Source organism: Anopheles stephensi, chromosome 2 (assembly GCF_013141755.1).
Source record: "Anopheles stephensi strain Indian chromosome 2, UCI_ANSTEP_V1.0, whole genome shotgun sequence".
NCBI classification, from domain to species: Eukaryota; Metazoa; Arthropoda; class Insecta; order Diptera; family Culicidae; genus Anopheles; species Anopheles stephensi.
In genome coordinates, this window is record NC_050202.1 from 76,679,573 (window position 1) to 76,706,369 (window position 26,797).

Here is a 26,797-nt window from a genome sequence, read left to right on the forward strand (position 1 = left end):
AGCACAAAATGAAGAGTGTGTGTGTGAATGATTTTTCGATTCAACAGGCACGCACCAAAGATCAGTTTGGTGTTTATGTAGTTTTTTTATATCTTTCAATCAACCGTAGCGATAATTAAATAAGCCACAATCGCACGTTAATCGCTCCATGGCGAGATGGTGATTAATCTTTTTTGTTTTTGACATGCTGTCTTAATGTGAAATGCGTGTACCTATCGTTCATTCTCTGGTAAAGCACCGAAGTGGTTTTAATTAATTATTTGTCAATGATCCTTAATTTAAGTAGGGCCATAGAGAGTGCTATTATTCGTTGCTTTGAGTACATTTTTCAGTTGAAAATTCTCCTCTTCTGTTCTGTGGAACCAGAACCTCGAGTGATCCTGGCCTGTCATTGCTGGTAGTTCTTGGCAGGCCTTAGCCCTGTCTTGTGAAAGACTGGCGTCGCTAACAACAACCCACAATCCTCAACAACAACATAACAAACACGCTTGCGTCTACCTTTGCTTTCGTAACCATAGCAACTCACCTCTTCAAACAAACAGACAGCATACTACCGGTTCTTCACTTCACACGTAATCAACAACATGGTAAGCAAAACTCACCCTTAAATTGTGTTAAGTGATTAAAATAATCCCAAAAATTCTTACCCCTCCAGATACTTTCTCGTACAAAATCCGAATCGGCCAAAGGGAACCGCAATTCGGCCGGTTCCGGAACGGTGCGCACCGTCACCATACCTTCGTTCGAAGAGTTTCTTCTCAAGCGAGACTACATCGGAGCGAAAACTGTCCTTCAGGTACAAAGCTTCACTCCTTTTCCCACTGTAAACGAACCCTCAATGCCATACGCAATCTTCCTCAGTGCTCCAAAGATTATGACGAAGTACCGGAACAGCTGAAGCAACTTTGGACGGGATTTTGTGACTTTCACATCGGCGAGTATAAGCGTGCCCTGCAGCTGTACGAAAAGATCTACGCCGCAGACGGTTCGCTGAAGGATGTTGCACTCAACATTTGTGTGTGCATGTTCTATCTCGGCATGTACGATGAGGCGCAAAAGCTGGTCGAGGAACTACCGCAAAGTCCGCTCAAGATACGGCTACTGTTTCATCTCGCCCACAAGCTAAGCGATGAGGATCGGTTGATGGAGTTGCACGGTTCACTGCGAGACGTGGTAGAGGATCAGCTCAGCCTGGCCGGGATGCACTATCTGCGCTCCCACTACCAGGAAGCGATCGACATCTACAAGCGCGTCCTGCTCGACAACAAGGAGCTACTCGCGCTAAACGTGTACGTAGCGATCTGTTACTACAAGCTGGACTACTACGACATCTCGCAGGAGGTGCTCGATCTGTACCTGAACCAATTCCCCGACAGTACGATCGCCATCAACCTGAAAGCGTGCAACCGGTTCCGGCTGTTCAATGGAAGAGCGGCGGAACAGGAGATTAAGCATCTCGTCGAAAGTGGCACATTCGGGGCGGATCTTATCCAGCACAATCTGGTCGTGTTTCGCAACGGTGAAGGTGCACTGCAGGTTTTGCCCCAGCTGATCGACATCGTACCGGAGGCACGGCTCAACCTAGCCATTCACCATCTGCGCCGTGGCGAGATCCAAGAAGCGCACTACCTGATGAAGGAAGTCACACCGACGGTACCGCAGGAGTACATCTTGAAGGGGGTGGTGCATGCGGCACTCGGGCAGGAAACCGGTTCGAAGGAGCATCTCAAAAATGCTCAACAATGTCTGCATCTGGTCGGTGGGTCAGCGTCCGAGTGTGACACCATCCCGGGGCGGCAAAGTATGGCGTCCGCATTTTTCCTGTACGGCCAGTTTGAGGAGGTGCTCGTGTACCTCAACTCGATCCGCAGCTACTTCGTGAACGATGATACGTTCAACTATAACTACGCCCAGGCGAAAGCTGCCACCGGGTACTACAAGGAGGCGGAAGAGCTGCTGCTCCAGATACACGACATCACCATCAAAACGGACAGTACCTTCTCGATGGTGTTGGCTAAGTGTCACATACATGCGGGCCATGCGGACCAGGCTTGGAACATCTTCCTCACCAAGGATTCGACACCGGATGCGTTCGCGCTGCTGCAGCTGATTGCGAACGACAGCTATCGGGTCGGCGAGTTTTGGATCGCTGCGAAGGCTTTCGATACGCTGGAGAAGCTCGATCCGAACCCGGAGTACTGGGAGGGTAAGCGGGGGGCTTGTGCTGGTGCCGTACAGGCCATTCTGGCAAAGCGTGGCAGTGGAGCACCGCCCGGTGGTGTGTCTGAGATTATTTCTCTGCTGAGGGATTCCACCAACGCTCAGGCAGAAGGAATGCTGCGTGTTGTTCGGCGATTTGCGAGCAGCATTAAGTAAGCGAACATTGACCATTACTAACGTATCCACGAAACGTTCTTCACTACGCTGATAAGCACGCACACAATGCAAATGAGTGCTCAACCAATATGAATAGCACCGACCGGGTTCACCACACATCCTCGAAAAAGCCATTAATGTACAGGCGCCATCGATGTACGTTGCAGTTCGATTTATAGGCAAATAAAATGGCCGTCCGGATTCGGAAGGTGTAAATTCTAGACTTATAATCCCATTCTCATGCACAATAACGCAGTGCTGAAAGCTCCGCTTTTGCTTTTTAAAAACTTCTCCCCTAACGATGTGGTTTAACTTCTGGCTTTATGAAGTGTGTGTTTTCACTCGACATCAATTCACTTTTGCAACCATCAAATGAAGTGCACCGCTGCGTGGTAAATCGATGGCCGTGAAACTTTTGGCCGGCAGTCATTTTTCACCCGGCAGGGATGCCACGTGGTACGCGTGGTATTCAATGGCCTCCCTCCCGCTTAACTGCCAAAGTGCAGAGATTCAAATTTTATCTCACGCTGCCGCGATTTATGCGCTGCTTATCATTCATTCACTTTCATAAAGATGTCACGACATTTTGCTTTTCGCTCTTCAGCGCCAAACCTAAATTAATTTAAACTTTTGCCTAATTAGCTTATCCTAGCGCTGAAATACGAGGAACAGTAAAATGGAGAATGGTTTACTGGCCAACCTTTTCCAGAAAGTTTTGAACGATTGCTCCGAAGGTTTTGGTTTCTTTTTTTTTTCGGTGACTACAATTTATCTACATTGTTTTATCTTTTGTACAAATACACTTCACCATTATGCAGATTTTACCTTGCCGATATAGCTTAAAGTTTATAGCGGGTTCTTATCATGATTCTTTTCAATTTGTTTCATGAATTGTTGGTGTGTGTGTGTGTGTGTGTTTTACTTACCTGACAAAACCAAATGCCGCTCAAGTTTGCTAAATGCAACGGTAGAATTATGGTAAATGGTGCCGCATATTATCTACCAACCGGAAGCTGCTCGTAAGGTTCAACAAAAGGTTAGGAAGTTTACGCGGAACGGAACGTGAGGAAGGAACTAAGAGTCAAAAATTTGAAAAGCACCGCAAGAGCACTCTTCTGGCAACCGCAACGACAAAAACCATCTGCCACCTGACGATGAATGGAGCAAACTTTTTCTCGCCACGATACTGCCGGCACGATCAGCTTCACGGAGAGGTACTGCACTACTTGCAACGGACAAAATTGTTAGTTGTGCATACAAAAGCAGTTTTACTGATGCTTCCTGCGAGACGTACCGGTAGAAAGTTTACAGTGCTTACCAGTTACACTCACTCGGCGTGTAAGAAATTGCAGGTCACTTGAAAAATGGGCATCCGGTGTTGTATTATGGTTGGGGAATATATTGCATGTAATCGAATTCTGTAAATTATTTGCTTCAAACTAACAGCAGAGAGCTGTGGTGAACTGCAACAGCTGTTTTGTCACACCAAGATTGGACGAAGCTCACAACTTTTACGTCCATACTCTAGGAGTAGACCTTCATAATCCCGCCAGGTTCGCTTTCCCATATCGTAAGTCAAGTAGAATAGAATCGGTCACCGTTGCCTAATATGACGTTCTTCATGTACTGCAGTAACTGGACAAGCCCGATTCCGTATCAATCGGGATGAAGCGATACCGCTCACCGTTTAGCGCCGTCGTCTTCCAATATGTTATCCTGGCCGTTCTGGCGGACGCATCAACGCCATCACTCCATCTCAATTTGGGCCTACCACGCCTCCTCTGTCCGTGTGGACGGCCTAAAAGGACTTTACGGACTGGGTCGTCCGGTTTCATTCTCATGACGTGACCAGCCTACCGGAGCCTGGCGAGTCTAATGCGCTGCACGATGGTGAGATCATCGTACAGCTCGTAGAGCTCGTCATTGTAGCGGCTCCTCCATTGTCCTTCCACACACATACGGGGCCAAAAATCCTTCTGAGCATCTTCCTCCGAACGCAGCTAAGAGGGCTTCGTCAGTTTTGGACAAAGTCCATGTCTCAGAGGCGTATGTGAGTACTGGGACTATACAATGTTCTGTACAGTCCCAGCTTCGTTCGTCGCGACAGGTGTTTAGAGTGGAGAAGTTTCCTCAGGCTGTAGTATAACCGGTTGGCATCCAGCACCCTTGCGCGAAACTCTACATCAATGTTGTTGTCGATTGGCTGACTTTTGACCAGACCAGATAGGTGAAGTTTTGGACGACTTCGAAGGGACGGTCACCTATCTGTACATCACCCCTGCGTAAATCAGTGTTTGTTAGCAGGGCCGCTGTTGGTGCCACCAACATTTCGGTTTTCGCCTCGTTAATCTCCAACCCGAGGTTCTGCGCTCGATCCTTTGATAAGCTTCTGCTACATAGGAGAGCCTCAAACCAATGATGTGTATGTCATCAGCGTATGCCAGGACCTGGATTGACTTATAGAAGATGGTCCCCGAAGTTTCCACCTCCGAGTCGCGGATGGCTCTCTCTCTCTAGCGCCAGGTTGAAAAGGAGACAGGCCAGCCCATCTCCCTGGCGCAAGCCCTTGGTGGTAGCAAAAGGGGCCCTGAGAGTTTTCCATCCACCTTCACCTGGCATGTGATGTTGGCCATTGGCATTCCTACAAGCCTGGTAAGCTTGGCCTGGATTCCAAAAGAGTGGAGCTGCTGCTCCGCCATCTTCTCCAAGATTTGCCGCATCGTGAAGATCTGGTCAGTGGTTGATTTTCCGTTTCGGAATCCTCTCTGATAGTTTTCGACTATCTCCTCGATGAATGGGACAAGTCATCTTGCAAGATTAAGCAGAAGATCTTGTAGGCGGTATTCAACACCGTAATACCCTACGGTATTACGATGATGAAACTACACGACGAATTTAGACCGAGTAAGACACTTAATCCTTCAGTATCCGAGAGGAGCGTCTCCCTAGCGGTGGTCCAGGCAACTTGCTTTCGAGGGGGATGGATGTCTTTACCGACAGTAGATTAATTTTAGATGCTGGGGGAGTCTCGTTACCTCTAACATTAATTGGACGCGATCGTGAAGCCCTCATGGGTTCCCGGTCCAGATAACTTCCATAATATAGAATATTGGCTTTTTAAATGTTATCATACAAATGTTCTTATCCACGGCCTGGGTTCAAATCCCGGTTAAGTGTCTGTAGACATTCCTGACTAAGAACCACTGATAGCTCAGCATCCTGATCTGATTTTTCTGGGCCACAAGAATGCTAGAAGCTCCCAGATAGGCCATAGCAGAAAGGAGGTTAATAAGAGATTAGCCCATAACCATACATTTTTTTTTATTCGGTAGCAATACGGCCAACCAGAACCTACTATCACCACTCGTAGACGTTTCGGTTATAAATTAATTAATTAATTAATGCTTACGACATCGTCTCGTCCAGTATCTAATAAACCCATTTTTTCTTATAGAGAACCGTGCCCCCTTTCGGCTGCTGCACAGTAGAGCATCGACTTCCAACGCGAACCAGTCACACACATGTTCAGGATGATTTCGTGTTTATTTCAAAGAAGGAAGGTAGGTTTTTCATAAATTACACCGCAAACCATTCGCCGACAACGTCCGGGACTAACGTCGGCGGATTTTCTGATAAATTGCACTCTTTCGTGAAGTATGTTTTGTCGCTCCCTCCGTAAAGCCGCTTTTGCATCGTTAGCTATTACTTTTGCTACATTGTTTTTGCCTCTTTTTCTTCACTCTATTACAAAACTGAAAACAACATTTAACCTATCAACCTAGGGGACGACATTGCCGCGCACGCTAGCGCTCCGTTGATACAGATTTATCTAAGCTGCCGGTCTGTGGCCGACATGCCGTACCGTGGTGAAATATGTTTTGCCTATTACCTTTACCGTACCTGTAAAGATCCTAGTTGCAGAGACGGATGGACCGTCCCAACGAACGAGCATTCTCACAAAACGTGTGTCCACATCCGGTAGTTCTACAATCATCAATAAAAATTAACAAAGAACAAACGTTACCGTCACTGTAGAAAATGGATGCGCGCCAATCACACTCTGCGTACGTGTTCCATACGCGCCGTCCTATGTATTTAGTTTTGTGTGGGTGTAAGTGTGTGTGTGTGTGTTTTTATGGGGGTACATCCCACGTGCTGCTGCAAAAAAAATGGGGCCCATTTGTTGCAACAGTTGCGTTCAGCTGTCGTGGTCGAAAAACCACGATTTGGCTGCATTTGACTAGTTGTGTAAACTTTGTAATTTATCACAAGACGGTGTGTTGATGCTTTGCGCCTTATGGTAAAGCTCTCGGTCGCCAAAGTTTCGTGCCTTCATTAGCATCGTGTCTTCTGCAGGGATGGATTCGAGAGAGAGAAAAAAATATCAGGGGTTAAACACATGAATATCGGAGTCGAACAGGAAGCAAAAAACAGATCCAAGTACGTACTATAGTTTCGCTCTCGGTAGCAGGAATGCTTTAGATTGTTTAGATATTCCTCCTCCACTGAAGCTTCCAGCCGACCGACCGATCCCTGATACTCGGAGTGAAAGTTATCCTTCACATAGTACGGTATCTTCAGCTGGTTCGTTTTGCGTGCGACCGAAAATTTTCTGAAAGCAACAAAAACGGGGCTTAAAATACACTCCCTTACACTTGGCAGCCAAGGGTAACTTACTGGCTCGGTGAAAGGCTGTAGATTGGATCCGAAATGAAGAACGACGACATCATAGACAGCGCGAGAAGCAGTATTATGGGCAGCAGGTTGATGAACGCGGCGATCCCTGATTGGGGCTGGAGAGAAACCCAAACAAAACAAAAAAAGGGTCGTAATTATGGGAATCTGAGTTCCGCGGGCCAACAGGACTGGCCTACCTCCCGGTACTGCTGCTGTTCGGCTCGATGAAACCGTCTTTGGCGTGTGTACACGTGCTGGGTAGGAATTTCGGCCCCGAAGAACATGTTGAACAGTTCCTCGGCCGTAAACTCGGTCTCGAAACCGCGCGTGTACGCATAGTCGTACTGGTAGCGCGTTTTGCGTGCCGTCGGCTGATGATGTTCCTCCGGACCGTACAGATCGTACGAGCGTCGCTTCTCCGTATCCGTCAGGATGGCGACCGCATTGCCGATCGCTTTAAATGCTTCTACCGCGCCCGGTGCATGGTTCTTGTCCGGGTGCAGCTGCAGGGCCAGCTTCTTGTAGGCTTTCTTGATGTCAGACTCGGTCGCATCCTTCGCTACCTCCAGCACTTCGTAATAATCCTTGCACCTGAAGAGAAAAGCAGCCAAAAGAGGGGAGGGAGGGTGGGGGGTATTATTGATTGTTGTAAATCGATTTTTCTTCTTCCTACTTCTTGATCCGTTTCACTGCCTCCAGCTGTTCCGGTGTGTATTCCGCTTCGTTGCCACTTTCCGCCTTCGGTGCGGAACCCTTTGCCGTGCCTCGCTGCCGCACGCCATCGTCGGACGTGTTGCCGGATGTGGCGCTTTCCGCGTAAGCTCCGCATTTGATTTTGTTAAGCAACTCTGCAAACGTACAAATCGGATCAGTGGTCAGTGCAGGCCTAGCGGTGGGTGGTCAAGGTGATTCTATAACGGCACGCAAACGCACGGTACCACTACCACCTACCTTTAGCCCGTTCCGTCGGATGGAGTGTAATCGATTTGTTTAGAAGTTTTTCCGCTTTCTCGATTTTCCCCTCGGCCAAGTACTTTACGGCCCGCTCGACGCAGTCCTCGGCTGCTTCCTTGTTCATGGTTTATTTTTATCCTCTATCCGGTAGCTATCCCGAACCACCTTTAATTGGGAAAGTGAAGAATAGAAAAAACAACACACATACACACCGACCGAATCAGAAGAAGAAGTGGCCCACACACGCAATACGCAGCACGATTGCGATTATTACGCCAATACGCAAACAAACCAACTCCCGTGCAACTGCCCCCGTCAGCGGGGGCGCTTGGGAAATACGCACCACGGAAATATGTGCCTTCGGCAAAACGGCAAACTGCACTACTGGCTAACGCAACGAAGCGGCAATACACACACGGGAGAGAAAAAAGTGAAAATTAGCTCCAATCTAATCGACACACTTCCCAAATCTTGTCATTATCTTTCGTCTATTGTCTTCTTCTTTATTTGGCGAGCGATTTCGATATCCCATTCCTCATGTATCCTAGGATGAAGGTATTTTTTCATAATTATGAGCTAGCTTTCTCTTTCGCACTGCTGGATTTGATACTGTGTTTATCTCATGGCATCTCTGTCACGCAGTGGTCATGTTGTACGAATGTCAAGCAATGCATTTAGAGCGCGGGGTTCAGTTCTCACCAGGTATAGCGGGACACATGTACTTTGAAGCCACATGACAAGGGGTGCTTCTACTATTATGTGTGTGTTGGTGGAAAAATTCCCATATTAGTGTAATTTCCGTGTTTTGGGAGCTTTGGGAGTATGTTTACAAGTTTCCGAGAGTTACTGATTTAATTACATTGTGAGGGTATTTTATAACGACATGAAAAAGTAAACATTATTCAAAACGAGCCCCAATAATAAGAATTCATTCCAAAAATTCCATCACTTACACATCGTTGTCAAACAATCAAGAAGTCATGCTTTTTGTGGCTATGTTATACTTTAGTATATTGAAAAGCTTCTCGAACATACTACTCAGTGAATCTTCAACTGAATCCACTACCCCTTTTGTATTACACTGCCTCACTAATAGACATCCCTAACGTGAATGTGACACCACCGGCGTCGTGGTGCATCTGCCTCAATCCGTCCCAAAATAAAGCATGGCAATATGCTCACCCGAAAGTGCGAGATACATCGAGCCCCAATCCTGAGATACACACATAGCAGGGATATACGCATTACATCCGGCGGCATTCCGGCGACAGTTTCGGTGCTGCTGTACGGCCGTTATCGATCAAACACCAAAACGCCGGCCTCCGAAAGGACGAAGTTGCTCGAACTCGAACACCGGCTCCAACGCCTGGCCCCGTACTGATAGTGACCTGAAGCACTTTTTCGATGGCGTGCCTGATTTCAGGCCAGATGTCCTGGCATACTTCCCCTTTTCGAGTTTTTGCGTGTCTTGCGCCTGACGGCTACTCCCCGCGAAGGTGATTTGTCATACCGTTGCCCTCAGCCCGGCACATCGTCAGACACAAAAGCCCCCCCAACAAACACGCCGACCGTCTACTATGATTGGGTGAAACTTTTTTTTATGGGATTTGTTTAGTTTTCGGTTACGGCTGAGCCTGAGCCCGCTCAGTGCAACGATATCACTGATCCCGGGCAGGTGGATTTGGATAAACGAAAAGTTGTACCGCTGCAAAAGTAAATGGGAAAGTGTTCTTGATCCACCAAACCACGGCAATCATCATCAGCAGAACCTCGAAGCCGTGAGCCACAGTAGTACACTAATCTTCACGGAAAAGTGCAGCGCCTTCAAAAGATCAAACCTCAATCTGTTGTAACGTTCGTGTCCCAAGTGCATATATCATGCAGTGTGTGTGTTACAAGCCATAACTACTGCCTGGGCTGAGTTAGTACACACCAGCGAGAAGAGTCGGAAGTGCTTTTAAGTGTCAAATTCCCTTCACCAGACAAGCGATATCCGCCATCAGCGCGCGCGTGGTACGATTGTTTGATTTATGGAATGACGAGTTACGATTGACGGGAAACGATGTTTTCCGGTCCGTGTTACAACTGCGGTCATTTCGTGTCTTCAGGACACCGGAACGAACAGTGCCGACGCTACTAACAAACGAACAATCGCCATGGTGTCGGTGGTTACCGCGTCCTCCCATCTTTACGTCACCGGTGTCGACGGTTGCGTGTAAATAATCATCGGAAGCTTTCTTCCCCCCAGAGTAGTACATAGCGCATTGTCACGATGGGTGACTTTGGATCAGGTGAGTACCGTTTAGCTTTTGCCGCTTATTTACGACCTTCCGCCGATGGGTGTACTTTTACAGCTTTCATCGACTAAACCGTGTGTTGTGTTGCTGCAAAAATTACACACGCCACAAAGCGTTAAGCAAATAATAGTTTCAGCGACCTCTACTCATCCAAAGTCCTCTACAAAGTCTACATTTGAAAGGCACAGTTTTACCTCTTAAACTAACAAATTTTGCCAGAGAAATTGATTGATGGTTTTTCGGTGGAAATGTTTAACTTTCCAGCGGCCTTTATGATAGGCAGCTCAGTGTCGCCCAGGCAAAACCTTGCTGACAGTGATTTCCAACAGCAGAATAGCGACACTTCCGACAATCGTACTAATCAACAGCGTCAGCACCGAGGACACCTGATCTAGGTTAACCTCTGGCATTTTAACCTCATTCTCGGCACACCTTGGCTTGTCGGCGTAGCAAAGGCTCCGCTCATACTGTACGATACTCGTGCCGATGATCTTCTGTACCGTGACGCGAAATTGTTCCTCCAACGGGTGATCTTTCACCAGTGCCAGGTGTTTCGGTTTCTTACCCGTCAGTGGAATTTCCTGCAGGGCGCAGCGTTGCTCATCGGTGAAATGGTCTGCAGAAAAGGGATAAAAATCGCATTCGATTAATTGCAGTCAAAACTGTCAAGTAAGTTCGACAACCACCGTACATCGTATCAGCTGATAGGCACGATAAGCATCACAAACGAAAGCACTTCTGCCTTGTTCCATGAGCGAAAATCCTTCCTCAACATCGTAGTACACGTTACCAGTTCTAGCTAGCTGCGTTTGGACCAGCGTCAAGAAAAATTCGTCCTCCGTGCTCTACTTGACAGACAGAGGAAATAAAATACATCCCATCAAGGAAGTTGACATGCTGTCACTCGCTTTAAAATTTGGTAGCCTACATTTAAGAACTCCACCGTTTCGGGTGCATTTTCCAACGCCACGCCAAACTCGTACTGTACCAATTGCTTGAGCGTCTGAATGTTTTTCGGTGGCACCACCAGCAGCAGACTAACGATGTACGTCAGATAGAACTGATAAACTAGCATACTGAAGATCAACATGCAGAACAGTGTCATTCGACTGGCGTACGTTCTGCTATTCTCGATGAACCCTACGAAGTGGATGGTTTAGAGATAAGAGTGCTCCATTTTGGGCGGATGACTCACTCGTACCTTGCTGACAAAGTATCCCCAGCACAAGCACCAAAAAGCCATTTTCTCTGTCTTGCTGTAGGTTCAGGTGCTGCTCGAACCTTAGCGCCTTATACATGAGCAGGGTAAACACAATAAACAGAACACCAACTGCCAGCCGTGTTGAGGGTCGAAAGGGACGCAGAAATGAGTTTTTCAAACGGTCAACGTTGGGGTGTAGAAACAGAAGAATCGTTCTGTGGAAATTAAACGCAGGGCATTAAACGTTGTGAAGCAATTGGGAGCGTCCCACGTACTGAGTATCCTGAACTGCTGCCGTGTAGTCAAGCTTGTGGATGTGGGTTTGTTTTATCTCAACCGGCTCGAGGATGAAGTCTGCCAATTGATCATCATCTTCCATGGTCAGATTGAACGCAAGGCTGTAGGGACATAAGTTCCGGTTTGTTAAGTTATTAAGGTGCAGACGGGAAGTACATACCCGATATTGTGCCGTTTGGATAAAACATTCCAGAGACGCAGTCCGTAGGCACGGTTATCCTGCATTCCACCATCCAGCGAGCTGTTTTGCGATGCTCGGATCTACATAGATAGTAGAAATTGTTTGTACAGAATCATTTTATAAGTTGTTCAACGCACCTTACTGATGCCCGACAGTTGCATCCCAGAAAGGATCAACCGTCTTTCGTACGAGCTTCTGTTGTTCCACACCATCAAACCGGTGCTCGCGCTCCAGCTGCCAATCTGCAGAAAGCTTACATACCAACCGTTCGTCCTCCACTGTCCACCAACGTCAAGAATCGCCCAGTCCGCGCCACCCGGAAGAAACAGCAGTGCATTGGTAGCAATCGTAATATTGAGCCGCTGAAAGAACTTCCTGTTCTCCTCCAGGGCACGCAAACCGTACAGAAACCAACGGTAGCGCTCCCCATTGAAATAACCTCGTTCGGAAAGCATCGGTAGCACACTGTTCATGTCCCGACAGTTCAGGTCGGCCATGAGACCAACCCTGACATGAACCGAGCCCAGTGAGGTAACGAAGTTGCGCTCACGAAAGCTGGCCACATTCACGAAAGCCATACTGTTTGGACAGTTTCTTCTCACACTATGTACTAGGTGAATCAATTCTGGACCTAGACGAGAGAGAGAGAGAGAGAGAGAGAGAGAGAGAACAAAGTAAAAGTTTTGCAATTTATTAAGCATATACTTTCTACACCACACGTACCATGTTGCTGGTGAAAGCAGTGGAAAATGTAGACTACTTTCAGTTGCTGCCAGTTGACTACATCAACCATCAGGCGCTCGTTTCTTATGGCAAGCGAAGTCCCAAGATACAGCAAAGGAATCAGCCATAACTGATAGTCATTAGTTTGAAATCCCAATCTATAATCAACATTAGACTGCACATAATGCACATCCCCATTATCCTGTCTAGAGATAATGAGACTAATGAGACGTACGCTTGAAGACGCGAGTCCTGCCATCTCTTACATGCAGATGGGTTCTTTGTTGGGTGTTGTGCGTACTGCAGAATGATACGTACCATTTCGATCGTGCTCTCCATCGTTTCACTCGTCTTTGGGCGATGGTTTGTGGTCGAGCAGTTTATACAGCAATCGAACATCAACGGCCTAACGGTGGTCCATTGTCACCGGGATGGGCTCGATCGAGAGTTGACAGTTTGGGCGCAGACTCTGCAGAAAACCTTTCCAGGTCCTGTTGCATATGTAGACAGTGGTCGATGGGATAGGGCTAAATTTTCCTCCATTCCCATCGTCACCCGATCGTTGCATAGGTTGGGATTGGTTGTGAACCTGGAATGCAAAAACATTCGACCCTTTCTACAGTACGCCTCTTCGGCCGGTCATTTCAATTCTTCGTACCGTTGGTTGTTTTTCGGGCGCCAGAACCTTAACCACTCCAAGTCTTTCTTCACCAACCTGGACATCAACCTTGATGCTTGTATTACATTGGCAGTTCGACGTGACGATTCGTTGCGCGTGTACGCTATTTACGATGTATACGGTAGTGTGAAGTTACGTGGCGGAACCGTCAAGTTTAATTATCTGGGCGATTCTACATCGGCCGGAGGGTGGCTTAAAACGACCCATAAGAGAGACAATCTTCAGCATATCGAACTAAGAGCTGTCGTTTCGGTAAATATAAGCTCCTGGCGAGAAAATATCGTGTTGATATTCCAAGTTCTGATCTCCAGAGCCTCAATCAGCATCAGCCAGAAACTATTGAAGGATATCTCAGCGCGGTTCCCGTTAAGCCTCGAGCCATCATTGCACCGAAGTTTGCTTATCAGCTTGCGAAGATACTGCAGATGAAGCTAAATTTCAGGTAACCTACTGATATGTTCTGATCGGTAAAGAACACACGGTGGCACATAACACTTTTTCTCCCGGACAGAATGCGGCTTGTGTTAGCTGCATCCTGGCGGTTGGATGTTATCGGCACCAATTCGTCGCATGGCGTGATTGGACAGCTTCAAAGCAAGCAGGTCGACTTTTCCTTGACGCCCCTTTCGGTGCAGCCGGAACGCATGTCAATCTACGATCCGACGATAGAGATCGCTCGGGGAAAGTACGTTAGGTTGGCCAATACTTTGCCCGCAACACTAATCCTTCCATCTTTTCCAGATTCTATACAATGTTTCGCCATCCCAGATATGCGTTGGAACGAAACATTTTTCTTGCACCCTTTGAGTCCATGATCTGGATCGCTATCGTGATTGTTTTGTGCTGCATCACAGCACTTTTCACCGTCGTGTTTGTTGTAGAACGGCGAACTACTAACGCACTCTCGGTGGCTCTACTGCACTCGCTAGGGATACTCGCACAGCAGCCGGTAGTAGTACCCGGTAGGATGGCACTTGCCGGGGAAAAGGTACTACTGCTTGCCATGTTCGGTTGCTGCATGCTGCTGTTTCAGTACTATTCGTCGTTCATTATCGGTTATCAGCTGATCGTACAACCGAAAACTATCAACACGTTGGAGCAATTGATTGCCACTGGGATGCCCGTTTCGATCGAAAATTTGTACTACAATCGTGACTTTTTCATGGTACTATCTCTCGTATGTGGTATAAAAAGTTCCGGTTCAGTTTAAAAATATTTGCCCAATTTCCCCGCCCCCAGCGAACCAAGGATCCGATTGCGATAGATCTGTATCGCAGACGTGTTCTGCCCAACGAGAACGCGTACTTAAACGTATCCACTGGAATTGCACTGGTCCGTAAGGGTGGACATGCTTTCCACTGTGACACGGCTTATGCGTACACGCATGTGTTAGGTAGTTGCGTTACTGATTACTGTTCTGTATTACAGTATACTATACTTCCGCCAAACTCATTGCAGAAACGTTCACCGAGAGACAAGTTTGTGACCTGCAGTATGTGACGCTATACCCTCATCGCGTTCTCCATATCCCGGTGGCGAAGGGCAGCCCATTGAAGGAGCTGTTTAAGGGTCAGTTACAGATCATACGCGAGTCCGGCATCTTGGCTTACCAGCAGGCCCGCTACTTTGCCGCGCGTCCCCGGTGCATCAAGGACAGCCATCGGACGGAACCCGTGCAACTGTTTGACGTTGTGTCTGCCTTCGTACTGTTGGCCGGTGGAATGGTTTGCAGTTGTTTTCTGCTCTTGGTTGAGTTGGTACTTCGGTGGGTTCAGATACGATTGCGGAAACATCGAGTACCGCCCGCCTTTCTCTCGATGACCTGAAACTTGATTTTGAGCCTGAAACTTGCTTTGCCCTCGTATCACAGTATACCCGATTTAAAGTTTTCAGAATAGATACACTATTGCAATCAGTAGTGCTGTGTTAAAATCTTAACGCCCTAACAACACATCAGCCGTTTGGCGCTAACTATTGTAGAGCATAGTAGCTGGTTTGAATCATAAATATCTTCATCAATTGAAAAACAATGTGTCTTTGCTATGCTTCGAATATCATCTTTCTACCAATAGTCGAAATCACTAGAATTTTTTTCCAGTAGTCCAAGGTAGTATTTAGATGGTGATTTTTTGTCGATTTGACAGACCACCATTTTAGTCGAGATATGTCAGAGTTTGTTTACAACAACATGAACAAACAGCCCCGATTCTCAGTCCCTGAAGCAATTTTGCTAGTTTATGGGCCATCTTCCCATATCAAATGTTGTCCCACAGAGGATTGACCAATTATCGTCAATTTTCGTCAAAAATTCGCTAGCGATACCTCCACCGGCACGCTACCATCACTCTTCTCAATAACCTTCCCCTCGACGACCACGGAACTGGTATGTCAGGTTGAGAAATGTCAATTTGCTCTAAACAACTCTACCTCCTATATCCATATTCCTTGCAGTAGTCTACTACGGAAACGTTTATAAGTAGCAGTTCGTTTCTAGAAATTATTTACCACGTCTTGAATCTTGTCTATTACAATGAGCTGCTGGTAATGGCAAGACGATTGTTCATCTCATAATCCTCCAGTATTCGGCAATACTGGCCAGGCCGTCCCTTAAGAATTAAAAAAAATCTCTTGGGACCTGATTTTACTGAACAAAATCGTGGTGCCGTAACTCTTCAAGAAAAACATATCTTACAAACATATCTTCGCTGCAAAAGGGCATAGGAGGACGTCTTCTTCGCCTGAAAATTATTATACTTAAGTAAATTACAATCCATTTAGTCGAAATTATCGTCTCACTTAATTTGGATCAGATTCCAGCTGTTACTTCCTTGACTGACAACTTAAATATGCTAATATCATGGTTCCCTCTACCAACGACTTTGTCCTAATAGCTTTAATTATGTAAATTATTGCTAATTCTATACGAGTTGTGGGAAAGCGTGGAAACCTATAGTCTTTTCCTATAACAATTACTGACAGATTAACAACGCCTCTGACATGTAGTTGTTGTACGTGATTGATAATTTTATGATGTAAGCATTTTTTCGAGCACCAAGGCCTACTTATAGCGCTATTCGCTATATAGCGTCAAAGTTCTCTTCTTGCAGTATTGTGAGCCATCTACACACGTCCATTGCATATCAAGGATGAAACGAGTGCTCTGTACGCTCCTGCTACTACTAACCCGCAACTTATCAGTATTGTCCACCCGTGCGCAAGTAATCGAAGAATTTCTCCAACAACGCTCCGCCACTAGTCTTATTCTTCTGCACTGCGTACAGGAATTGGTTGACCGAGATGTAGTGCAGATTGCCAACACGCTGCCCAAATCATTTCTCGGCACCATCTACTACATCGACGTGAGCAAAGCTCACTTTCAGCGCCAATTTCACCGTCATATGTTTTACGAGCGTTACAAAACGGCCATCACACTGAACCTGGAATGTTCCGGGATGGGTCGAGTGTTGGGTCTGCTGTCGGAAAATGCCTATTTTAACAGCACCTTCCATTGGCTAATGTTTGGTGGAAAGCATTATGAACAAGTGACCTGTTTACTGGCCGAACAGAATATAAACTACGATAGCTCGGTCACGTTGTTGTTTGACGGATACGAACCGGATCCTGTCGCCGTGCGTTACGAAGTGTATGCCGTGCAGGGAACTGTAAAACGTCGTGGGGGTAGAGTAACTTTTGAGCTGCTAGGAATCGTCTCTTCGCTTAAGGACCTGCCCAGACGGGACCCCCTGCAGCGGGAATTGGGTGGGATTGAACTTCGAACAGCATTGACGGTAGTTTCCATCTCATCTTCAGTATTGATCGCCTGGACAGCACTAATCACTCTCACCGTGCTTCTTGTAGACTGCCAATACACATCAGCCCCGGCCTTTTATCGAGAAGCTAACGTCGGTAAAGAAGCCCAAATCCTACAGTTCGGTTACCCACTGCTATCAACTGGTGAAACTACTGCAAAGGAAGCTTAACTTCAAGTAAGGCGCCTACAGTAGATAAATTGTCTGTTTGCCTCCCATTAACCTATCGCCGAATATCCCACCGCGGATAAGGCTTGTGATGTTTTTAACCAGCGACTGGCGGTTCGATCTCATCGGTCAAAACTCTTCGCACGGTGTGGTGGGACAGGTAGAGACTAGGCTGGTCGACTTTTCGATCACACCGTTTGCAATAACACCGGAACGTATAGCGATTTGTGACTTTACCATCGAAGTCGGACACGGAACGTACGTATTATGGGGTGGTCCTATCCAAGATGTCTAACTTCCAATGCGCGTAACTCTTCTGCAGCTTCTACACCGTGTTTCGACATCCAAAAAGTTTAAACGAAAACAACATATTCCTGTTACCGTTCGAGACGTCGCTTTGGATAGCGATCTGTCTCACCTTCGGTGCGGCCGCTCTCATCATATCGATATCGATCCTGTGCACTCCTCGCACCGATCGGGCCCGTTCGTTCATCGACCGGTTGGGAGAAGATTCACTGCTCTGTACGGTGGGAATAGTGTGCCAGCAGGGACTGCACCATCGGGTCACCATGTTGACTTCCATCAAGATACTTCTGCTGATTGCGATGGTGTCGTCGATGCTGTTGGTGCAGTTCTACTCCACCTTCATCGTAGGATATCAGCTCATAATGCCACCGAAAACCATAAACACGCTGGAGAAGCTGATGGACAGTGACATTAAGATGTCGGTCGAAAATCTGAGCTATCAGTATGATTTCTTTCACGTAACTATACACCATTCTGCTCTCGATGGATTTCACGATCACTCACTGTGGTGGAACCTTCTGCTCAACAGCGCACCAAAAGCCCGGAGGCACTGCGACTGTACGAAACGAAGATTCTGCCCAACAAGTATGGGTTTGTCAACTTAACGTTCGGCATGCAGCTGGTCAAGCGCGGAGGCTATGCATTTCACTGTGAAACCTCCTACGGCAATGCACTCATCATAGGTCGGTACCTGGCGGTGTTGCTACCGAACGAAGCTAATGGCTGTTCCATCCCACAGATACCTTTACCGATCGAGAAATCTGTGAACTGCAGCAGCTTCAGCTTTACCCACAACGGCCCGTCCATCTGCCGATGGTTAAGGGCAGCCCGTTGCGCGAACTGTTCAAGGTCAATTTGCAGCTGCTCAAGGAAAGGGGCCTGATGGCGTATCACCACTCGCGGAGCTACATTCCCAGACCAAAGTGTAACAGGCAGAGCAACAACCACACCGAACCGATCCAGCTTACCGATGTGAAGTTCGCCTTTCTTCTGCTGGCCGCTGGAATGGCTGCCAGTGTTGCGGCGTTACTGTGGGAGTGCGGTTGCGTGCGCCTCCGACACTGGTGGCTCCAAACACCGGTCACCACCGGGCCGGAAGGATTTGTGTGGCTTAATTAAACCACGCCGGGGAATTGCATACCACCATTATGTACTTTGCACCTGATAATCACCAAACTATGAAATACATCACACTCTGTTTCGGTCGCTTGTTGGTTGGTTCGTGTGCATCATCACTATCTAGAATGGGCAAGGAAAGGAGAGTCTTCTTTATCTGAACCACCTTATCCACGATGTAGAATTCTAACGTTGCATGTGAAATGCAGATACCGCACACCCCTCGGAACAGGTGAAACTTTTTCAAATTGATTTCCACAATGAATTGTGCAACCGTTGTGTATTCAAAAACACCACACTGCCACACTTTCTACATTCCTGATGGTAATCGCTTACACACGCGGTACAACCGATGTTAGTTTATCGCATACAGTGGAGGTAATCCCTGGAAACGGTTGCATCAACACACAAAGGCACCTCATTAACTCGACGGCGTCCTGGTAGAGCTGCTGGCGTGCATCAGCAGTAAGAGACGGTCGGTTGCGCCTGTCGTATAGCGCCTCCTCGCACATGGCACATGCATCCCCGGCGTACGGTAGCTACCATGACGTCACGCACGGGCCTATTCACACCCTTCGGGCCACTAGGGTGGGCAATAGAATATGCACATTACGTTTGATAGACAGGCAAACGCCAAACCCAAGAGAGACCGCCATAACCGTCTAAGTAGGCTTTTCAACCTTACTACCTCGTGGGGTGGCACGGCCTCAAGCACACAGTTGGCGGTGCGGTATCACCATCATACGCCGGAATGTGGGCTTTCTTATGGTCCTGCGTCGATTCGTACGAGCTGCTCGGGGTTGGCAATAGCCGCAGACATTACATTACACCGGTGTGCCTGGATGGGTGTGCTCTACACTTCACATGCGGCGGTCGCGGTCGTTTGCGCTCGGGTAATGGGCCACGTGTGTGCGATGATGTGTGCGCCCGGCCTTTACTCCATCATCTCCATCGTTGCCCCGTACACAAGATTGAAGTTGTTCTTACCACCATCGCACCGCTTATGGGCCCTTAGTGCCTGTGACACTCTTCCTACGGTTCCCCTTGCGTTTGGCCCGGTTCTGGAAGGAACGGTAAGGTGTTAGATACACCCGGGTGTTACCTTTGGCAAGATTTCAATCTGATTCAGCATTTCAGTAGCCCGTACCTATTCAATCCTGACAGACTTGGTTGCACGTATATAGGTGGTGTTCCCCGTGGCGTGCAGGGATCACAATTGTTTTATCGACTTCCTCCCGGAGCACATACGCACAGGGGCACACACATCATGAATCCGGATGCGTGTGATCCGCTTGCTCATACGAGCATGTACCAACGGGCGGAAGAAGGTGCTGTGCTGTAGAAGAGCTGTGTTTTCCGGGTGTTTTTGATTGAGTGTTCCTTTTTGTACTTGATCACACTTCTGTTCTAATGCTTGTGTTGATTTTCTTATTCGCTTCCACAGATAGTGACGATAGTGACGGAGAGGGAGGTCTAGGCAATGTGAGCCGCGTCATCGTTCGACCACCAGGTAAGTGCATTTGACGGTATGAAGCTAGCGAATTGGGATCCGGAGTATTGGAGTTAGTTCTTAGAAGGATGTTGTATCGCACTCAATTGCAAGTGAATCTGATATCTGGCCAGTTACACAGGAAGGAAGCTTATGGTCTTCATCCGGCTTCTTAATTGGATTCGGATTAAAATGAAAAGTCCAATTTTTTGTTTTGTTTTTGAACAGACGACAGAAAGAGAATCTACATCTCGAACGTGTACTGTACTGAGTTTATTTTATTATGAATTAATGTCCAACGGTCTATACGGCAAAAATGACAATTTATGGTTTTAACCCTCGTTTTGCTGGTGAGAATTGGTAATTGGGTGGCCGGACAGTCAAAAATGACCTATTGCAGAAGTGGTGAAGAAATGCGGCTATTTGTTACGTACGTTATCATTCAGGTGGTGTAGTGTGTTCATTAATGTAATTTCCTCACACCGACCCCGTTGTTGTGCCTGTGAGCTAGTCCTGAAAATCTCTAACTTCTAAAGATCATCGTCGTACAATCTTCCTCTGGGGTGTGGTTTTAAGCTGCGCCTAAAACACCCTGCTCTTTCAAGTTGGGAGATCTCTTCTAAATCGAACCAATGATCGATAAGTTTTATTTTTTTTTTTTTGCGAAATACAAGTGTGTATTCTTTTGTGTTCTTTACGAATAGTAGTTATAGTGGGTGTTTAAAAGTATAAAATAAAAATTTAAGATGATTACTGCTAAACGGTCAGCTGCTTAAGCACGTTCGCCTCGGATACGGCGCGCCAGCTGAATGTCCTTCGGCATAATGGTTACTCGTTTAGCATGGATAGCGCACAGGTTGGTGTCTTCAAAAAGACCCACCAGATAGGCTTCGCTTGCCTCCTGTAGAAGGAAAAACCGTGAAAGAAGGGAAGCGTTAGGATGGATTTTTGTTGCATTTCGCCAAACCGGGAATGGGCACAGCGGTCAAATCAAACGTACCTGCAGTGCACCGATGGCGGCCGACTGGAAGCGCAGATCGGTTTTGAAATCTTGGGCGATTTCACGTACCAAGCGCTGGAACGGCAGCTTGCGGATCAGCAGCTCCGTCGACTTTTGGTACCGACGAATTTCACGAAGCGCCACCGTACCGGGACGATAACGGTGAGGCTTCTTGACGCCACCGGTGGACGGGGCGCTCTTACGGGCGGCCTTGGTGGCCAGCTGTTTACGCGGAGCCTTTCCTCCGGTAGACTTACGCGCTGTCTGCTTGGTACGTGCCATTTTCGCTTATATTCGCTGGAATAGTTCTGGAAGAAAAAAAAACAAAAAATGGGTAGTTGTTATTATTAGTTTTGGATAGTATTAACAGAATACACACACACACACACATAGTCAGCGGGATCTAGAAGGGAAAAAAAGAGCATTTCGTTACATTTTATGCTTTCTCTCTCTCGTTCGCTCACTTTATCGCTCTGTGGAAGGTGGGAAACCGGTTTCTCCTTCCCAGCAGCATCACCTCTCCCGCGAGGGGGAGGCGATGACATGCGCATTGACGCTCCCCGCCAAAAAGCTTGAGAAAATCAATAACCAAGCCAAACACTTTTCTTAACATGAAATCAATTCCAGAGCCTACTAATTTATCTATGTGCACGGGGGCTCGTTAAATCCAAGATGTCGGATAGCAACTCCATTTGAGCAGCTATAGACAAACAAAAAAAAACATAAAATTACATTCAAGATTGGAAAATACAACAAAAAAAAACTAAAATAACCTATTTTATAATAATTGCACGAAAAATAATAGACTAAAAACTAAATAAATAATAGACTAAAATTATACATTTAAAATAAATTACAAATTAACTGATAAATTGTTTATAAATGATGGTAAATTTTCAAAAATCTTCGCAATCTGGCAAAAAGAGTGTACAGGAATGCATAATTTTTATGATGAATAAGCCACCGTCGGCCGCTGGTGTCCCAGGTTCATTCTTGCTGCATTTGTGTGCGACGTCACACAGCCGCAAATTCCATCAAAACAAATACAAATCCTCATACATCTCATTAAAAGAATTAAATAATGTTCATAACATTAACCACAAAGTGCCGATTATTGATTTGGGGAAATTCAAAACATAATTAATTGCACTTTTCCCATCAACGTCCACACCTGCAATCGACCCATCATCATCACCCTTCTATACTTCCAGCTTAGTAGCGAGCTCCGCTCACCAAACAAAATGGCGTCGTTCGTGGACCACCGCGGGCGCGACAGATCGAAACATTAGTGCTGCACGACGACTTTTCATTCATCGCGCGCATCGCCGTCACCGTTTTCTCGATCAAACACAATTGCGCGCCCTCGAACGCACATTGCGAAGCATAGCTTTATCAGGCCCATCCATCAGGCCAACACTGCACTCTTCTCCCAAAAGAAATTTTCACTTTCAATTCACACTTAAGGCACCGTTGTTCTTTACTCCCTTCTGCGATTGCTTCGATTCCACGGCGAAACAAAAATCTTTTGTTGGCCCTTGCGGAGCGCTAGCGCTACCGCTGGGGGCCCGCACGCAACCCATGGGACAACAGTAGGATGGGGTTTCTTACCTCTCACTCTTTTTTCAAAACAAAAGCTCACACACGGAACGTCGCCGAATTCGCTTCCACTCGCCAAGAAGATCCAAACAGTAATGACGTGTTGGTGTGCGCTTTGGCTCTTTGCCCTCTGCAAGTGTGCTCACACCAACACACACGTTGCTGCGATGCGGTTGTCTCGCTCGTGCTCGTAGCGTGTGAAGCGTTAGTGGGAGAGCTATCGTACTCGCTCACACTCTCCCGCGCTAAATGGTGGTGCGTTGAGTGTGTTGCAGCAGGTTTCTCGGGACGTATGTCTGTGCCTAGTTTTGGCTTGAAGCAGAAATTAATTTAAATTAATCGATTTTGTATTCAAAATAGGGCATTATGTACAATAAAACTGATTTTAACGTATCTACTACGCAAATAACACCTGCACGAGTCCTGTAGAATACGAGTCCAACGTTAAACTCTATGCTCGATAGAAAAAAATAATAGCGCAAATCTTTTTTTTTTAGTTATTCACCCTATTTTATGTAAATTATGCTAATTCTAGAAACAGCCTACTTTCTCTTAAGAGTCTAAATTACCAAAACTTCATTTAATTCCACATTTTCGCAAAGAATTATGCTTTTTAAAGACTCTTAGCTTTTCTAGACTAGACTTCCGAAATTATCAACCAACGACGGTTCCTGTTCATGCACACGCCCCCCCAGTGATCTATTTTCACCTTCCGTTCCCCTCCCTCTCTAACCCACAGGACACAGTGGAAAAGCGAAACGTGGCCACCTATGCTTCGATGCTGCATTCGAAACCGGTAACCTTGGGCGGGTCGATCTGGTCGGTGAGTTTGAGTACGATCTCTTTCTCCGGCCGGACACGTGCAATCCGCGCTATCGGTTCTGGTTCAACTTCACGGTGGACAATGTGAAACAGGACCAGCGCGTTATATTCAACATTGTCAACATGAACAAGAGCCGCAATCTTTTTAAGGACGGCATGACGCCACTGGTCAAATCGACCAGCCGTCCAAAATGGCAGCGTTTGCCCCGGTGCGAGGTGTTCTACTACAAATCGCCCGTCCATCAGAACCACTACGTGCTGAGCTTTGCCTTCGGGTTCGACAAGGAGGATGAGGTGTACCAGTTCGCCCTTACCTTCCCCTATTCGTACTCCAAGATGCAGGCGTATCTGAATGCGGTTGAGCTCAAGTTTCCGGAAACCTTCGAACGGTCAACGTTGGGCATGAGCATCGTAAGTGCTGGCTGTGGTGCAGCGTGCAATTGTGAGCTCAGTTTTATTCAAGTATAATATTTTAATTGCAGCAAAATCGCAAACTGGAACTGATCACGTTCGACGACGTGAAGAAACCGGACAAGATGGAGCCGAAGAATGTGATCCACATGGTGGTCATACTGGCCCGCATACATCCGGGCGAATCGCCCGCATCGTACGTGGTGCAGGGTTTGATCGAATTTCTGGCCGCCGCTAATCAACCGATTTCGAAGGCACTGCGCGAGCACGTGGTGTTCAAAATCGTACCGATGCTCAATCCGGACGGGGTGTTTCTGGGCAATAATCGTTGCAATGTGATCGGGCACGATCTGAACCGGTCGTGGAACAGGCTGTCCCAGTACACGCACCCAACCCTGTCGGCTGTGATGAAGATGCTGAAGGAGTACGATAATTCTAGTGTCAGTAAGCCCCAGCTAGCTTGAGTTTACGGCGTGTTAGGAGTTGAATTTGAATGTATCCCTTTCTCCCCAGTGTTACCAGGTGGACTTTGTGATCGATATCCATGCGCATTCGAGTCTGACCGGAACGTTCATCTACGGCAGCACGTACGACAACGTGTACCGGTACGAGCGCCATCTAGTGTTTCCCAAGCTGTTCGCTACCAAGTGCGAGGACTTTTGCCAGGAGCACATGATGTTCAACGCGGACGATCGAAAGTCTGGCACGGCGCGTCGGTACTTTGTGGAGGCGCTCAGCGATAACGTCAACACGTACACGCTGGAGGTGTCGATGTGCGGGTACTTCCTGAACGGAACCAACATTCTTACCCAGTACACGGAAGATGGATGTATGTCCGGCAGAACTCTGCTCCATAGTTGGGCATCGACTTTTTTTTTTTTTAATCTTGTTACTTGCTTTCAGACATGCGAATCGGAAGAAATCTGGCCCGCACATTCCTGGAGTATTATCGATTCACCAACATACTGCCCATCCCTCCCGTCGATGAGCTACGACCACGGAAGGGTGGTCGGCCCCGGACACACCGACCGCGGGCCCGTTCCAAAACACGCAGCGAGGTACGCGTTCGGCCTAAAACGACCCGTGCCTATGCACCGATCAGCTACACGGATCTGTCCATCTGTTACGATAGTGCCACCTCGGAGGATGGTTCCCCGGTGCGGTACATGTACGGGCACGGCAATGCCGGGTACGGTGGGTTGCGGATGCGTCCCCACATCCATCAGGATCAATTTTCACTGTCCAACATTCAGGCGGCCCGGTTCAGCAATCTCGACTTTACCAGCGACTTCCGGCTAAAGGTACCGAAAGCGAAGGGCGTCGCGCAGGAATCGAAAATGCCGCCGATCGAGATGCTTAACGTGCCCCCGAAACCACACCTCACGATTATCGACTTTAATCAGCTGACGCGCGGTGGCCTGGAGGAGGCAACGTCCAGTGGCAAACCGATCGAACGGGAAAAGGAAAAAATCCGTCGGCACACGTTCAAATCGTCGTCGTCACGGAAGGCCTGAATGCAAACGTACCCCAACCGCGCGCTTCTAGAAAGTGTAACAATTTTCTATTTCCAACTTCTGTAGACTAGTCTTGATAAAGGCGGTAAACGGTTCCGCGCCGCAGAGTAATACTAGCAGTGATTGCTTCCCGTCCGAAAGTGGTCGCTGGAGCAGCCGTTCGATCTCTTCCGGTTCGAGCCGTCGATCGTGGATTGGTTCGTTGTATCGCAGTTGATGTTTCGCAATGCACGCACAGCTTTCCGGACTTGCCACACAAGCACAGGTACGGCGGGACAGGTAGATGGCGTATTTGAAGTTCCAATAGCGAGCTAGTGTGTGAAGTTCCTCCCGTAGAAGCACACTCGGAAGATCGCGAAAGCATGCGCAAAGCATCAGCCGGGTCTCATCGTCGTCATCGTCTAGAATCGCTCGCAACGTGCTGTAGACCGGTGCTATGGCAACACCTTGCACGAACGCAACCACGTTACGGTGTTGGTTTCGTTTCCATAGCAAATCGCCGTACACTCCTTTCCATTCGGTGCGCGAGCCAACCGAAAGGGTAGTGAGATAGTTGGACATTGCACCGCCACGTTCCAGCTTTATCAGCACCTCGAACGTACCCTGCTCCTGGTCGAATGCGATCGGTGTATAGGGGCGGCTGAAATATAGGTCATCTTCAGCTTTGTCGTACTTTTGCATCGGTTTCTTTGCAATCGCACTGGTATCGTTTGGCACGGAAGAAGCCTCTTCACGCCAGGCTTTCAGTAGATGATTTCCGATGCCGTCCGGATTGTGCGTTCGAAGCGTTCGTAGCATTAAATGACATCCGGGTGGTACAATCACACGCTCCCGTTCGGTGACCGTGCTCGGAACGTATCGAAACCGGAAACGGAATACATTCCCCGTAACCTGAGCGATTGTTTCACACACGAACGGTTTGTACGTGCGATCGAAAACGTTCGTCACGTCGGCAGGAAGCGTATGTTTCGAGGGTTTCACATCCAGCACACAGTTGGTACAGCCGGAACCACAGCACACTGGATCTGCGCCGCTCATTAGAAGCTTCCAATGTGTTGAGTAATTTTGCTTTCTTTCGCCAAATTCGTGAACTTTATGCTGACCGTTTGACAGCGGTCGGGTTTGTTTACATGCTGCTTCCTTCAACTTTGTATTAATCCATGCGTCAGCGTGTTCCTACA

General features: G+C 47.5%; 9 protein-coding genes across 10 annotated transcripts; 5 read left to right on the forward strand and 4 right to left on the reverse strand.

Moving 5' to 3' along the window:
- The first annotated feature begins 481 nt into the window (after positions 1–481).
- LOC118504281 (intraflagellar transport protein 56-like) lies at positions 482–2,569 on the forward strand. Its single transcript, XM_036038557.1, has 3 exons — positions 482–587; positions 656–796; positions 862–2,569. The coding sequence occupies exons 1-3, from the start codon at positions 585–587 to the stop codon at positions 2,374–2,376; spliced, it is 1,659 nt and encodes a 552-aa protein (XP_035894450.1). The 5' UTR covers positions 482–584; the 3' UTR covers positions 2,377–2,569.
- A 3,327-nt stretch (positions 2,570–5,896) lies between these two features.
- LOC118503680 (dnaJ homolog subfamily B member 12-like) lies at positions 5,897–8,570 on the reverse strand. Its single transcript, XM_036037222.1, has 7 exons — positions 8,351–8,570; positions 8,005–8,172; positions 7,727–7,901; positions 7,251–7,644; positions 7,054–7,169; positions 6,825–6,988; positions 5,897–6,726 (listed from the first exon to the last, which is right to left on the reverse strand). Exons 2-7 carry the CDS (start codon positions 8,129–8,131, stop codon positions 6,617–6,619), a joined length of 1,086 nt encoding a protein of 361 aa, XP_035893115.1. The 5' UTR covers positions 8,132–8,172; positions 8,351–8,570; the 3' UTR covers positions 5,897–6,616.
- Positions 8,571–8,838: 268 nt separating this feature from the next.
- On the forward strand, positions 8,839–19,004 carry LOC118503676 (ionotropic receptor 75a-like). 2 transcript variants are annotated; one of them, XM_036037218.1, is made up of 6 exons: positions 8,839–10,298; positions 17,244–17,371; positions 17,447–17,620; positions 17,685–18,126; positions 18,198–18,351; positions 18,408–19,004. In XM_036037218.1, exons 3-6 carry the CDS (start codon positions 17,454–17,456, stop codon positions 18,785–18,787), a joined length of 1,143 nt encoding a protein of 380 aa, XP_035893111.1. In that variant the 5' UTR covers positions 8,839–10,298; positions 17,244–17,371; positions 17,447–17,453; the 3' UTR covers positions 18,788–19,004. The 2 variants fall into 2 exon arrangements, with proteins under 2 accessions (XP_035893111.1, XP_035893110.1); XM_036037217.1 differs by lacking the exon at positions 8,839–10,298 and adding an exon at positions 16,867–17,173.
- LOC118503675 lies at positions 10,256–12,573 on the reverse strand. Its single transcript, XM_036037216.1, has 7 exons — positions 12,121–12,573; positions 11,963–12,063; positions 11,781–11,903; positions 11,506–11,720; positions 11,233–11,444; positions 10,996–11,149; positions 10,256–10,920 (listed from the first exon to the last, which is right to left on the reverse strand). Exons 1-7 carry the CDS (start codon positions 12,559–12,561, stop codon positions 10,589–10,591), a joined length of 1,578 nt encoding a protein of 525 aa, XP_035893109.1. The 5' UTR covers positions 12,562–12,573; the 3' UTR covers positions 10,256–10,588.
- LOC118502462 lies at positions 13,014–13,742 on the forward strand. The gene is made up of 2 exons (XM_036034692.1): positions 13,014–13,637; positions 13,684–13,742. Exons 1-2 carry the CDS (start codon positions 13,014–13,016, stop codon positions 13,687–13,689), a joined length of 630 nt encoding a protein of 209 aa, XP_035890585.1. The 3' UTR covers positions 13,690–13,742.
- Positions 13,812–15,412, forward strand: LOC118503679 (ionotropic receptor 75a-like). Its single transcript, XM_036037221.1, has 5 exons — positions 13,812–13,827; positions 13,897–14,070; positions 14,127–14,550; positions 14,625–14,778; positions 14,844–15,412. Exons 2-5 carry the CDS (start codon positions 13,898–13,900, stop codon positions 15,209–15,211), a joined length of 1,119 nt encoding a protein of 372 aa, XP_035893114.1. The 5' UTR covers positions 13,812–13,827; position 13,897; the 3' UTR covers positions 15,212–15,412.
- Positions 19,005–19,890: 886 nt separating the features above from the next.
- Positions 19,891–25,640, forward strand: LOC118503674 (cytosolic carboxypeptidase 6-like). The gene is made up of 6 exons (XM_036037215.1): positions 19,891–20,112; positions 20,229–20,294; positions 23,609–24,102; positions 24,174–24,542; positions 24,616–24,931; positions 25,006–25,640. Exons 1-6 carry the CDS (start codon positions 20,052–20,054, stop codon positions 25,614–25,616), a joined length of 1,917 nt encoding a protein of 638 aa, XP_035893108.1. The 5' UTR covers positions 19,891–20,051; the 3' UTR covers positions 25,617–25,640.
- LOC118503683 (histone H3.3A) lies at positions 20,486–23,029 on the reverse strand. Its single transcript, XM_036037225.1, has 3 exons — positions 22,882–23,029; positions 21,274–21,581; positions 20,486–21,174 (listed from the first exon to the last, which is right to left on the reverse strand). Exons 2-3 carry the CDS (start codon positions 21,553–21,555, stop codon positions 21,046–21,048), a joined length of 411 nt encoding a protein of 136 aa, XP_035893118.1. The 5' UTR covers positions 21,556–21,581; positions 22,882–23,029; the 3' UTR covers positions 20,486–21,045.
- On the reverse strand, positions 25,624–26,734 carry LOC118503681 (NADH-cytochrome b5 reductase-like). The gene has a single exon (XM_036037223.1). It carries the CDS (start codon positions 26,652–26,654, stop codon positions 25,644–25,646), a length of 1,011 nt encoding a protein of 336 aa, XP_035893116.1. The 5' UTR covers positions 26,655–26,734; the 3' UTR covers positions 25,624–25,643.
- Between the last annotated feature and the right edge of the window lie 63 nt (positions 26,735–26,797).